Below are 13,732 nucleotides of genomic sequence, written 5' to 3'. Positions count from 1 at the left end.
GTGTCCTATCTCCATAAACTCTTTATTGTTTTGATATGGCTCCAGTGATTCAAGCTGTTGTCCTGTTACTTCTTCCGTTTGTTTTTATTCCAAAACCCATTAATCAGATATCAGGGATTTCTCTTGCTGAAATATACCCTGTTCCTGTCTATCCCTGTCATTTATGGTTTCAGCCTCTCTGTCTCTGTTCTCTTTTCCTACTTATGGGTCTCTTTTCTCAGAATAGAAACTTACTCTTACTAAATGAATGAAATCATTAAGGATACTTAAAATATAACTTATAACACAGTTTCACAGTCATTGAACAAGTGTGTTTGAGTGCACTCTCTCTTAAGTGCATGAGCTGGATGGTGGAGGATTTTTAAATTATGAGATAATCTTTGCTCTTGACAAGTTTTATCTATTGGAGGAAGGAGTATTTTATGTAAGTGAAAAGTTAAATGCCAATAAACAATGGCATCCTGAAGCATCTCAATTTATTAAGAGTCTGGATACTTCAAAGGTGTGACTGTCTCTAATCCATATTGATGCCTGGAGAAATGATGCTGCACTGTTTAAAGTTTTAAATAAAATTTGTTCACATTTTAAAAAAATTTGTTGAGATACAGTTTATGTATCATAAAATTCATCTGTTTTAAACATACACTTAGTAAATTTACCAAGTTCTGCAACATAAATTCAGTTTTAGGACGTTTCTATCAACCCAGGAAGATCTCTGGTCACACTCTTTTTTTTTCCTTCAAAATTATGTGACTGATCCTCACAGGAAAATTTTGTTAATTAGAATGGAAATCTCTGTAGGCTGTTAACAAGGTACTTGAGAGCAGGGGTGGGCATAATGTGGTTGCAAGCCACATCTAGCGATCCCCATTCATTTACGTATTGTCTGAGGCTGCTTTCACACAGTAGCCCCAGAGTTGAGTTGAATAGTTGCAAGAGAGGTCTGCAAGGCCGTATTTGCTATTTGGCCATTTACAGGAAAAGTTTACCAAACTCTGTTCTAGAACCTTGGAGTTCACAATATGGTCTGAATACCAGCAGCTTTGGCATTTTCTGGGTGCTTGTTAGAAAGAGAATGATAGGCTTTGCCCTAGACCTGAATTAGATCTGCAACGTCCCCAAAGAATTGGTAGGCACATTACTGTTCAAGAGGCACTGCTCCAAAAGTTCTGTTTTAATTAATGAGGTATGATGAGATTCTTATTGCTAATCCCAGCAAAGCTGTAGAGAAGCAATATTTCTTCCTAACATAAAGTGAAGTCTTTATTGGGGCAATCTCAGCTCATGCAACCTCTACCTCCCGGGTTCAAGCGATTCTCCTGCCTTAGCCTCCCGAGTAGCTGGGATTACAGGCACGTGCCACCACACCTGGCTAATTTTTGTATTTTTAGTAGAGAATGGGGTTTCGCCATGTTGGCCAGGCTGGTCTCGAGCTCCTGACTTCAGGTGATCTGCCTGCCTCGGCCTCTTAAAGTGCTGGGATTATAAGCGTGAGCCACCGTGCCCGGCCAAATCTTTATTTTTAAATAATGATTTTTTTTTCTCCCATAGTAATCTCCTCTTAATTGTTCTTTTTCTTAGGTAGAAGATAAAGAGGAAGAAGATGTGTCTGGTGAACCTGAAGCTTCACCGAGTGCAGATACAACTATACTGTTTGTAAAAGGAGAAGGTAATACAGAAGTATTAGTTTTAATTCAGATGTAGGCATTTTAAAACGACGAGCTTGTTCATATATATCTGAATACCCATATCTGTAAAGTAATATTGTTGGCATTTAAAGGGAATACGTAGGTGATATAGACACAATAAAAAATAAACCAAGGGGAAAAAATAAAATAAATACTACCTAGTTTAACTAGAAATTGACTGTCCTTTTCAAAGATTTTGTTTTTGAGACAGGGTCTGGCTCTGTCACCCAGGCTGGAGAGCAGTGGCCCCCTCTCGACTCACTGCAATCTTCACCTCCCAGGTTTAATCGATTTTCCTGCCTCAGCGTCCTGAGAAAGATGATGTTTTAAAACTTTTTTAAACTGCCACAGCAAAGTAACTTTGTCTTTTTTTTTTTTTTTTAAGATGTAGTCTCGCTCTGTCACCCAGGCTGGAGTGCAGTGGTATGATCTCGGCTCACTGCAACCTCCGAGGCCTCCCGGTTTCAAGCGATTCTCCTGCCTCAGCCTCCTTAGTGGCTGGGATTACAGGCACGTGCCACCACGCCTGGCTAATTTTTTGTATTTTTAGTAGAGACAGGGTTTAACCATGTTGGTCGGGCTGATCTCGAACTCCTGACCTCGTGATCTGTCCGTCTCGGCCTTCCAAAGTGCTGGAATTACAGGCATGAGCCACCGCGTCTGGCCCTTTGTCACATTTTGAGTGTTAACCATTAATGAGATACTTAATTTTTCCAATATGGTCTAGGTTAGAGCCTAGGTTTTTTTTTGTTTGTTTTTTGAGATGGAGTCTTGCTCTGTTGCCAGGCTGCAGTGCAGTGGTGTGATCTCGGCTCACTGCAACCTCTGCCTCCCAGGTTCAAGTGATTCTCCTGACTCAGCCTCCTGAGTAGCCGAGACAACAGGCACGCTCCATCACGCCCAGCTAATTTTTGTATTTTTAGTAGGGATGGGGTTTCACCATGTTGGCCAGGATGGTCTCAATCTCCACCTCATGATCCGCCCGCCTCTGCCTCCTGAAGTACTGGGATTACAGGTGTGAGCCACCACACCCGGCCAGTGCCTAGGTTTTATTAAAAGAAAATAATTATGGCTGATAATTTATCGAGGGCTATATTCTCCATACTTGGCATGTATTATTTAGTTCTGACAAACCCACTGAGCGTAGTCATTGTCGAACTGAAGTTTGGAGAAGAAACTGGTCAGGGCTCCCGGTTCATAAATAGATTGGAGAACACAGGATCCAGACCTAGATCTGTTGGCCCCACAGCCTGTGCTGTACTCAGTGAAACTCAGCTTTGTAGACTACCGTATAATTATTGAAGACTTAATATTGAAAGTTATGGATTTTCTTGGTCTTCTTACATTTTCTGTTTTATTCTCATGTGCTTTTGAACTTTATGCCTGTAGGAAGTATAATTTTATTATGCTTTTTTTCTTCCATTTTTGTAGCTACATCCTTGGGTCTTAACCTTCAAATTTGCATTTTGATTAATTGCTTAACGTGGATTGGGATTGCCTGATTAATTTTTATGTTCTAACAGATGCTAGTTTTCAGATGAAACTCTTGGACTTTATCTTTTCTTCATTCTTCTCTCTATTTACCTGCACAGATAACACTAAGCTGGAGGTGAAGGTGACTTCACCAACACACGTAACCCTGCTGCTTGATTATTTCACTGCCAAAAATACGCAACTCTTTTTTACCACATGATTTGGATGTGATCTGGTCTGAAATTGAGACGCTTATTTGAATGCTTATGTGGGAGTGCTAGCGTACAGACAAAAGGGTTTCAGCCTATACAGCAACTTGAATCAATTTCTAGTTAGTGGGTGACTGGAGTGCTCTATTGGAAGGGATTCTGACACCAAAGTCCACATGAAAGGGTGCCAGAATCCATTAGTAATGCCTTTTTAAATATTTTGTGCTCTTTCCATGTGTTCTAATTTTCTTGTCTCTATTTTGTTTCTCAGATTTTCCAGCAAATAACATTGTGAAGTTCCTGGTAGGCTTTACCAACAAGGGTACAGAAGATTTTATTGTTGAATCCTTAGATGCCTCATTCCGTTATCCTCAGGACTACCAGTTTTATATCCAGAATTTCACAGCTCTTCCTCTGAACACTGTAGTGCCACCCCAGAGACAGGCAACTTTTGAGTACTCTTTCATTCCTGCAGAGCCCATGGGCGGACGACCATTTGGTTTGGTCATCAATCTGAACTACAAAGATTTGAACGTAAGATCCTCTAAACCTTCTTTTTGTTTAAGTTAGAGATGGATGGGGGCGGTGACGTTGTTTAATAGAATATATCTGTTCATTCAGTTGCCTGTTTTGTGGTTGAACCTGTGATAGCCACCAGGGAAGCAAAGATAAATTGCACGTTTCTTCTTCAAGTCTAATCCAGTGGGGGAGGCATATGAAAACAGGCACTAGAACATGCTGATAAGTGATGCATACTAGAGATAAGGGGAATAAGGTGCTATTGTGTGGGAGTGGAAGTGAAAATGGAGATGTAAGTAAAGCTATGAGCCGGATCTTAATGGGAAAAGGAGCAGTAAGACACACAATGGAGTCTACAGCTTATTCAGATGTTAAGATCTGTAGCTGGGTACGGTGGCTCACACCTGTAATCTCAGCACTTTGGGAAGCTGAGGTGGGTGGATCACCTGAGGTCAGGAGTTCGAGACCAGCCTGGCCAACCTGGTGAAACCCTGTCTCTACTAAAAATACAAAAATTAGCTGGGCATGGTGGCAGTCGCCTGTAATCCCAGCTACTCGGGAGGCTGAGGCAGGAGAATCACTTGAACCTGGGAGGCGGAGGTTGCAGTGAGCTGAGATCGCACCATCGTACTCCAGCCTGGGCCACAGAGTGAGACTCCATCTCAAAAAAAGAATAAAAGATCTGTCAAATAATTTGTTTTGTACCTCCTTTTGTTGCTTGCATTTTGCCCATTTTACTACTTCTGTTTGTAAATTTAAAGACTGTCTATAACTGTTTTCCCATCATTTTATGTACTCATAGATAAAACAGAACCACATATTTTCAATGTAGTTTCAGCAGCAAGGTTTATCATTTACTTTTTGATTTAGGAGAACCAAATGTCCTAATATAAGCTCTGATGCCTTATGATTTTTAATAGTGTATATATATATCAGTCATCAATGACTGAATGAGAGAACCCTAGTAGAAATAGGTCCTCTAAATGAGAGCACATCTAAACCATTCCTCTGTCAGAAAGTTTTCAGACGAGGAAATTTTATTTTCTCTTGGAAGCTAATTCAACCTTTTCATTACCCTGGTGTTAACATGTTTACCTTGTGTCTGAGTTAAATTTCTAGTGCTGCAATCAAGTTTTCTTTTTTCTGATTACTTAGTAGAGAAAAGGAAGTATTTTCATCCTGTCCTCAAAATAATAACTTACAGTTATTACTTAACTCTATAGTTAAGTTGCTTAAAGAATTACTGATTTTAGCTTGTTTTTGAGTAGAATAAAATTTAATCCAACAGGTATATATGTAGTTTTAGTTCCTTCTTTTAAATTCACCTGTACCACTTTTTTTTAATCTGTGTATTATTCCTGAAATTATCAATAGAGGAATGCAAATTGAAGGATCTTGAAGTAAAACTTACATAATTACAGTTTAGCAGTAAGTGACAGTTTTGACAATGTACTACCTTTGTGAAGAATAGCTATGTATTGCCCCAGTGAGTCTAATGCATTTGAAAACTGAAATTGTGAACTGATAAAATTATTTCAAGATCACAGCATAAAAATATTTTCATACCTAAAGTGACCATCCCATTTATTATGAAGAAATTGGTTTCCAGCCCACTGTCTTTTTTTTTTTTTTTTTTTTTGAGGTGGGAGTTTCGCTCTTGTTGCCCAGGCTGGAGTGATCTCGGCTCACCGCAACCTCTGCCTTCCGGGCACAAGTGATTCTCCTGCCTCAGCCTCCTGAGTAGCTGTGATTACAGGCATGCACAACCATACCCGGCTAATTTTGTATTTTTAGTAGAGAGGGGGTTTCTCCATGTTGGCCAGGCTGGTCTTGAACTCCTGATCTCAGGTGATCTGCCTCGGCTGGCCTGCCAAAGTGCTGAGATTACAGGTGTGAGCCACCGCACCCGGCACCACTGTCATTTTAGAACATGAATTTAACTTTTGTTCCGATCCAGTTCTTAAAATGACCTGCTTCTGCAGCTGCCGCTGTACTCTTCCTTCCTTGTTTTGAAGGATTGCAAACAACAGAAGGTAAAGCTTGTTGACGTAAGAATGCTGTGAGCTTTGTTTCTTTCTGCACATTTTATCTCATTTTTATTTTACTCTCTGGGTCCTCACACCACCACCCCTACCCCAGAAGAAAATTCAGGGGACAACTTTGGCAAAGTTGGTGACTTTTTTTTAAGGGGTGTGGATCTCGCTATGTTTGCTAGGCTGGACTCACAAGTCCTGGGTTCAAGCAGTACTCCTGCCTCAGCCCCCGAGTACCTGGGACCACAGGCATACGCCATCTCACCTGGCCCAGAGACTTTTTATTTTATGTGAGAAAATAACAATGTTGAGTCCCTGCCACGGAATATTGCAGTTACATATGAATTTGTTGAGTCTTCTAAGTGATGGGAAGGCTATATTCAATCTGTTAGAGTAACTGTTTTAAGTAATGTTACATGTTTTACTTCCTTTATTGCATTTAGATTTTTCTGATTATTTTATTTTCTTAAACAGGGCAATGTATTCCAAGATGCAGTCTTCAATCAAACAGTTACAGTTATTGAAAGAGAGGATGGGTTAGATGGAGAAACGTAAGTGAAAGTTGTAGTATGGAGATCTTGATTTTGCTCGTAAAGTAAGACTGGAAAGCTTGCTCTGTTTCAGCATTGTTTTAGATGTTGATGATGGAATGAACTGTATAGATATGGTGAAATCCTTACGATATTCATTCATACTTCAGATGATTCTTATAACTATAAAAGTCAAATTAGGAAAGATAGTTGAAACTGATGGAAGAATCTCTTTAAAAGTTAGTATTGGCTTTCTGTCCTTCCTCTCATCTAAATTTTCTACCTCATGCTTATAAACTGTTCACCAGCCTAAAGTAAGTCTCGTGCCTCGGAAATTACTATTGAAAACATAAGTTAGAAGATTTTATCTTGAAAAATGTAAGTGTTCTTTCTGAATGATGAATCTTTTTTTACTCTAAACTTACATATAATTCACTTAAGGTGATTTTTAAATTGGATTGTGCAAAATAATGTAATATTCCAGGGAGATGAAAGCTAATGCAATTATTTTATAAACCGAGCTGTTGAATAGAGCATAAATTGTAATTCTATTTTCAATTATAGAGTTTTTTTTAATTGACTAATTGCTCTTAAAGGTAATTTATAAAACAACTGCCTGGATTTAAGTTGAATACAAAGCATTTTATTCCTTTTCGCCACAAGTTATTTGGAAAGCTTCTATCATGTGTTATAATTATAGTTGTAATTAGCCGTGGTATTTCCTCTGAATTAAAGACAGTTCATATTTTCTCCTTTTGTACCAGAATCTTTATGTATATGTTCCTTGCTGGTCTTGGGCTTCTGGTTATTGTTGGCCTTCATCAACTCCTAGAATCTAGAAAGGTAATTATGGATGAACACCTCTTACAGCCGTGTTTCAAAAGTTGTTAAGTACTAAGTTAAGCACAGTCTAGTTCTTCAGCCTCATACTGTCACTGTGGGTTTGTATACGTAGAACTTTGTTGTACCTTTTTAAAATAAAACCTGAAGCCTTAGATATGTAAATTGATTCATTTAAACTTACTTTCTTTTTTTTTCTGGAGACAGAGTCTTACTTTGTCACCCAAGGCTGGAGTGTGCAGTGGTGTGATCTTAGCTCATTGTGGCCTCAACCTCCTGGGCTCAAGTGATCCTCTCAACTCAGCCTCCCGGTTAGCTGGGACCATAGGTGTATGCCACCACACCCCGCTAATTTTAAAATTTTTTGTAGAGGCAGGGTTTTGCCATATGCCCAGGCTGGTCTCAAACTCCTGAACTCGAGCAATCTGCCCACCTTGGCCTCCCAAAGTTTTGGGATTACAGGTGTGAGCCACTGCACCTGGCCTCATTTAGACTTTCATGCACACACACAATTAGTGTCCTTCGTGCCCTCCAGAGTGATCTTTACCTTTGGATTGGTATTGTAGCTCTTAATGCTAGAATTTTTATTCCCTAAACTCAGATTTTATTGTTCTGTTTACTATACTTTTTCATGGGTATGCTATTTTATCTGCAAGTAACCTAGCTTTTATATTTTCTTTAATATTCTTTTTTTTTTTTTTTTTTTTTTTTTTGAGACAGTCTGGCTCTGTCATCCAGGATGGAGTGCAGTGGCACAATCTTGGCTTACTGCAACCTCCGCCTTCGGGGCTCAAGTCATCCTCCCACCTCACCTTCCTGAGTAGTCGAACTACAGGTGCATGCCACCACACCCAGCTAATTTTTGTATGTTTTGTAGAGACAGGGTTTCGCCATGTTGCCCAGGCTGGTCTCGAACTCCTGGGCTCAAGCTGTCCTCTCATGTTGGTTTCCCAAAGTGTTGGAATTGTAGGCATGAGCCACCACACTCAGCCTGCGTTAATACTCTTAATTATAGAAACAATCCTTAATTAATAAACAAGTCCTTTCATTGGAAAAAGAACTAATACATTTTGTTCTCTCAGTCAAAATTCTGTTTTTGTGGTTAGAGTAATAAAATGGTAACACCTAGGGTCTGCCACGATCATGGTTCTCACTCTGGATTCATTCCCTACCACATCCTTATTTCCCTCCTCTTCCCCATTCCCTCACTCACCCTCCTCCTTTCCTTCCCTCACTCACCCTCCTCCTTTCCTTCCCTCCAGCCTACAAAAACAAAACCTATACTGTTTCTCTCAGTGGGAAAATATAAACAATTTTATCAAATATGTTAATATAATTCATTAGACCCTAAACAGTTGCTAATCATTTTGGCGATTATTTATTAAGCCTTAAGTCAGGCAGTCAAATCTATATTAAAATTAACAATGAATGTTATTAATAAGCTCTTTCTCTTTAAAAGAGAAATACTTTGTGTTTAAATGTTAATTTCTAAAACTCGCTTTGCCTCATTGTCATAATGGTTGGAATTTTTGCTGTAAATTTATATATTAGGTATAACTGCATCTCCATTTTTCTTCCATTTAAATGAAACTATTTTTAAGTTATCTCTCCATGTACTTAGGTTCTAACTTAGGGATTATATAATTAATACTGTTTCTTATGTAGATAAACTGAGGTTTGTTGGTTTCTTGGGGTTTTTTTTAAAGCAAGGCTAAATGAGTCATTTTTACTTTCTAGCAGTTTTGCTGTAAATACTCTAGGGAGAAAGTTTGAACTTCTTAAATTGAGGTGGTTAGCTTAATGAGATTTTATGGTTTCGTTTTGTTTTGTCTGTGCCAACTGTTTAATTGTATTTAGCTTACGATGCAGAAACTGCCTGCATGTAACATATCAGCAGTTATCCTGAATTTTGTTGAATATAGAAATAAATTTATTCTTTGATTACAATTTGATTCCTAAAGGGAAATAAAGTCATTGTATAAATAGATACTCTTATGTGGTCCACCAATGGTACAGTAACATGAACCTTTATAGCAAGGGGAAAGGTCTTTAAAGCCTGAAAATAAATGTGATGAAGATTTATTCTTTATCATCAGTACTAGACATGATTTTCTCCTTCCCTTTAATAAAGTATTTGAGTAGAAGTATGTTCTAGGAAGACTAGAAGAGAATATAACTTGTTTACCAAGATATTTAAATTAAGTAATTTGATAGGTGTTTTAAAAATTAGAGTAAACAGCTGGTCATGATAGTATGTGCCTATAGTCCCAGCTACTTGGGAGGCTCAGGCAGGAGGATTGCTTGAGCCCAGGAGTTCCAGGCAGCCTGGGCAACATAGCAAGACCTCAACTCTTTTTTAAAAAATATTAAGTAAATGGTATAATGGAACTCCTTTAAAATATGTCTTTATGTTCTTTTAGCGTAAGAGACCCATACAGAAAGTAGAAATGGGTACATCAAGTCAGAATGATGTTGACATGAGTTGGATTCCTCAGGAAACATTGAATCAAATCAGTAAGTAGTCTTACAGACTCGGCTGGGAAGTTTTTCTCTTAATTGGAAATTAAATACCTTAGATTTAGTTTAAAAAAAAACTTTCTCAGTACTATTTAACATTCATCTTTTCCATTACTTGTGTAGAATCTAGTATAGTGATTAATTAAGACCTTAAAGGTTTATTCAGTGTGTAGTCTTCTTATGCTTTAATTTGGAAATTCTTCCAGATCTGCAACTTATTTATGAATGTGTGAATTTTCTGTGTTCCTAATCCATTTCCTGTCTCTTTTCTTTCTGTTGCTTCAGTGCAGAGTAGAAGAGGTGAGGCATTTAATTTTTTAATGGTTTTTGCTAGAGTATTGGGGGCTCTCAAATAGCACATAAATATTTTACATCAAGTTTAATGAGTAATGGAACAATTTTTCTTACTACATTTTATTAGAAAAACTACCCAGTATAACTTGAAAGAATAAACCTAAAATATTACCTGACAATTTATTTTACAGATACATTTCAGTTTTATTACATATTCAGTTAAAATACTAATCTTTATAAAAGAATATAGAAATGTTTCTTCAATTGTAGGACATTTTAAAAATGTTTATTATAAAAGCAATACAGCCTCATTATAAAAAATTAAATAGTACAGAAGTGAAAAAAATAAGTCAATTCCTGACTTCATTAATCCTATTTATTTATTTATTTATTTGAGATGGAATCTTGCTCTGTCGCCCAGGCTGGAGTGCAGTGGCGCGGTCTTGGCTCACTGCTACCTCCGCCTCCTGGGTTCGAGTGATTCTCCTGCCTCAGCTTCCCAAGTAGCTGGGATTACAGGCACGTGCCACCACGCCCAGCTAATTTTTTTTGTATTTTTAGTAGAGACAGGGTTTCACCATGTTGGCCTGGCTGGCTTCGACCTCCTGACCTCAAGTGATCCGCTAGCCTTCGCCTCCCAAAGTCCTGGGATTACAGGCGTGAGCCACCACGCCCGGCCCTAGTTTTCATAAATGGTATTATGTTTATATTTTCCATTAATTTCTATATATCTATAAGCATATACGCCTATTGTTTTTATGTGAGTATTTAGTTCAGATTGCATCATGCTGTCTACAACTTCAGTTTTCATACCTTAGATGTCTCTCTGTAGTAACTACATAAATATTTACTAAACTGTTTGTAACAACTAGACAATATTATTTTATGTATATATGTATGTCATGATAGATTAAACCTGTTCTGTATTGGAAGGATATTGGTTACTTTTATTTTTTCACTCCTACAGATGATACTGTAATGAATATTCTTATATATAAATTTATAGGATAACTTCTTAAAGGTAGAGTAACTAGGTCTAAGATTAAATACACTGAATTTTTATGGAAGGGACCCCATTTCCCTCCTAAAAGGGGAAAAAAAAGGTAGTGCCCATTTATGTTCTCAACCATGCACAATATTGCCTATTTAATCTGTCGGTATGATACAAAATGAGTGTCTTACTGTTTCATTTGCATTTCTTTAAGAATGAGGTTCAGCTCCTTTATACATATTCATAGTTGACCCTTGAAAGACACAGGTTTGAACTGCTTGGGTTTCACTTTATATACAGATTTTTTCAATATAATTGACCCTCGGTATATTGGTGGGTTCCACATCTGCAACCAAAAGCAGATAAAAAATACAATATTTGGCCAGGCGTGGTGGTTCGCACCTGTAATCCCAGCACTTTGGGAGGCTGAGGCAGGAGGATCGCCTGAGCCCAGGAGTTTGAGACTAGCCTTGGCAACATAGTGAGACCCCCATCTCTACAAAGAATGAAAAAAAAATACATGTGTTGACGTGCGCCAAGGCTGAGGTGGGAGGATTGCTTGAGCCTGGTAGGTCTGTGATTGCTCCACGATGGTGCCACTGCACTCCAGCCTGGGTGACAGTGAGACTCTGTCTCAAAAAAAAAAGGTGGGGGTGGGGAGGAAAGGAAATCATTGAGGAGCTAAGCTCTGAGGATGCAGAGGCATAAGAATGATATAATGGCCTTTTGGGACTCGGGGAAGGGTAGGAGGGGAGTGAGGGATAAAAGACTACACATTGGTTATAGTATACACAGCTTGGGTGATGGGTGCACCAGAATCTCAGAAGTCACCACTAAAGAACTTACCCATGTAGCCAAACACCATCTGTCCCTCAAAACTATTGAAATAATAGTAAAATAAAATCTATTTAAAAAAAAAAAAAAGGAAATCACAGTTTTTGCAGGATACCAAACCTAAGTACAGGGAAGGCTTTTTGTATCCACCGGTTCCTCAGTGCTGACAGCGGGACTTCAGTATGCCTGGATTTGGGTGGGGTTGCCGTGGGGGAGTAGTCCTGGAACTAATTTCCTGCAGATAATAGAGATGACTGTATTGGCTAGGGTTTCTTTTCCTGTGAATTGGCTGTTCAGGTCCTTTTCCATTTTTAAATTGTTTTCTCTACTGCTTTCTGTGAGCTAGCTGTCTCTTTCTGTGAGCTAGCTGTCATATTGCAGTATAGCAGTTGCTTTATGAAAGGTGCGTACAAAGTAACAAGAGCACAGGACGAGGTCAGCACTAGACCCGAGTCTTGAAAGGTTGGGTGAGAAGGAGTCTTTAAGGTTTTATGAGCTATGCTAACAACTTTTGACTCCTAGGTCAAAGAGAGCCACTTTAAAGGAGAGGAATTACAATTGTGTTTTAAAAATTATGGTAAGCTGGGCATGGTGGTGTGCACATGTAGTCTCAGCTACTGGAAATGTTAAGGCAGGAGGATCGCTTGAGCCCAGAAGTTCGAATCCAGCCTCGGCCACATAGCAAGTCTCCCATCTCTAAGAGAAAAAAAAGAAAAGAAAGGAAAAATTAGGATCACTTTGTGGAGGACTGCAAAGGAGCTGCTGGAAGCAGGGTTACCAGTTCCGTGATTTCAGTAAAGCACAGAAGTCACTGGGGCCTAAGCTGAGGCAGTGGTGATGGGAGTAAAAGGGAGTAGAAGGATGTTTCACAGGTGGAGTAGGTGGGGTTTTTTATGACTGGATGTGTTAGTGAGGGAGAAATGAAAGAGCATTCTGAACTTAGGCAACTGGGTGAAAGCTGATCCCATTAATGTCCCATAATCTAGGAAAGAGAAGCATGGAAGGCTGAGGAGAGATGTGTTTGGATTAGCTATGCTGAATGTGAAAAACTTTTGGGACTCCCAGATAAGGATGTCCAGGAAACGTTTGAAAGTTCTGTTTCAGAGCACAAGTGAATCAAGATTTGGAAACATTGGGACATATAGCATCAGTGGTAGCTCAAGTCATGGGAGCTACACATCTGTTTTTTTTTCTTTTGAGACAGGATCTCACTCTGTCACCCAGGCTGGAGTGCAGTTACGTGATCGTGGCTCACTGCATCTTCGACTTCCTGGGCTCAATCCGCCCACCTCAGCCTCCCAAATAACTGGGACTACAGACGCACACCACCATGCCCAGCTGAATTTTTATATTTGTTGTAGGGAGGGGGTTTCACCATGTTGCCCAGGCTGGTCTTGAACTTACGGGCTCAAGTGATCTGTCCACCTCAGCCTCCCAAAGTGCTGGGATTATAGGTGTGAGCCACCATGCCCAGCTCACATCTGCATATAACAGTGATGCTCACACAGATGGCTGTTAAATCCTAGAGTACTTTTTGAATCCTCAAAAGACTATGTTCAGCATACTGCTTATTTGAAAAAGTTATTTAGAGATTGGTCGTCTGTAAGGGCAGTAGTTCCTAGTCTAACCTTTTTGAAAATCTGATAAAAGTTGTAGACTTTCTTCATCAGAAACATTTGTCTGTACTCACAGCTCAATTTTAGGTAAGTTGAAGAGCCCCTGAAACCATCCATTAGTAACCTACTTAATGAAGTAGTGAGAGCAGTTTTCTGGGTTTTTTTCACACTTGAAAAGTGAGGGCAGT

General features: G+C 39.0%; 1 protein-coding gene across 3 annotated transcripts in view; it reads left to right on the top strand.

Annotated features, from left to right (window-relative positions):
• Positions 1–13,732, top strand: part of SSR1 (signal sequence receptor subunit 1) — a 45,166-nt gene that overhangs the window by 8,090 nt on the left and 23,344 nt on the right. For 2 of the 3 annotated variants that reach the window (XM_034961407.3, XM_003819173.5), the window contains exons 3-7: positions 1,582–1,669; positions 3,642–3,904; positions 6,397–6,473; positions 7,217–7,295; positions 9,713–9,806. In XM_034961407.3, coding sequence (XP_034817298.1) covers positions 1,582–1,669; positions 3,642–3,904; positions 6,397–6,473; positions 7,217–7,295; positions 9,713–9,806 — 601 coding nt within the window. The remainder of the gene's footprint in view (positions 1–1,581; positions 1,670–3,641; positions 3,905–6,396; positions 6,474–7,216; positions 7,296–9,712; positions 9,807–13,732) is intronic. The other variant, XM_063605138.1, reaches the window with a different exon arrangement.

The sequence above is a fragment of the Pan paniscus genome, chromosome 5 (genome assembly GCF_029289425.2).
Source record: "Pan paniscus chromosome 5, NHGRI_mPanPan1-v2.0_pri, whole genome shotgun sequence".
NCBI classification, from domain to species: domain Eukaryota; kingdom Metazoa; phylum Chordata; class Mammalia; order Primates; family Hominidae; genus Pan; species Pan paniscus.
This window is presented reverse-complemented; position numbering and strand designations above follow the sequence as displayed.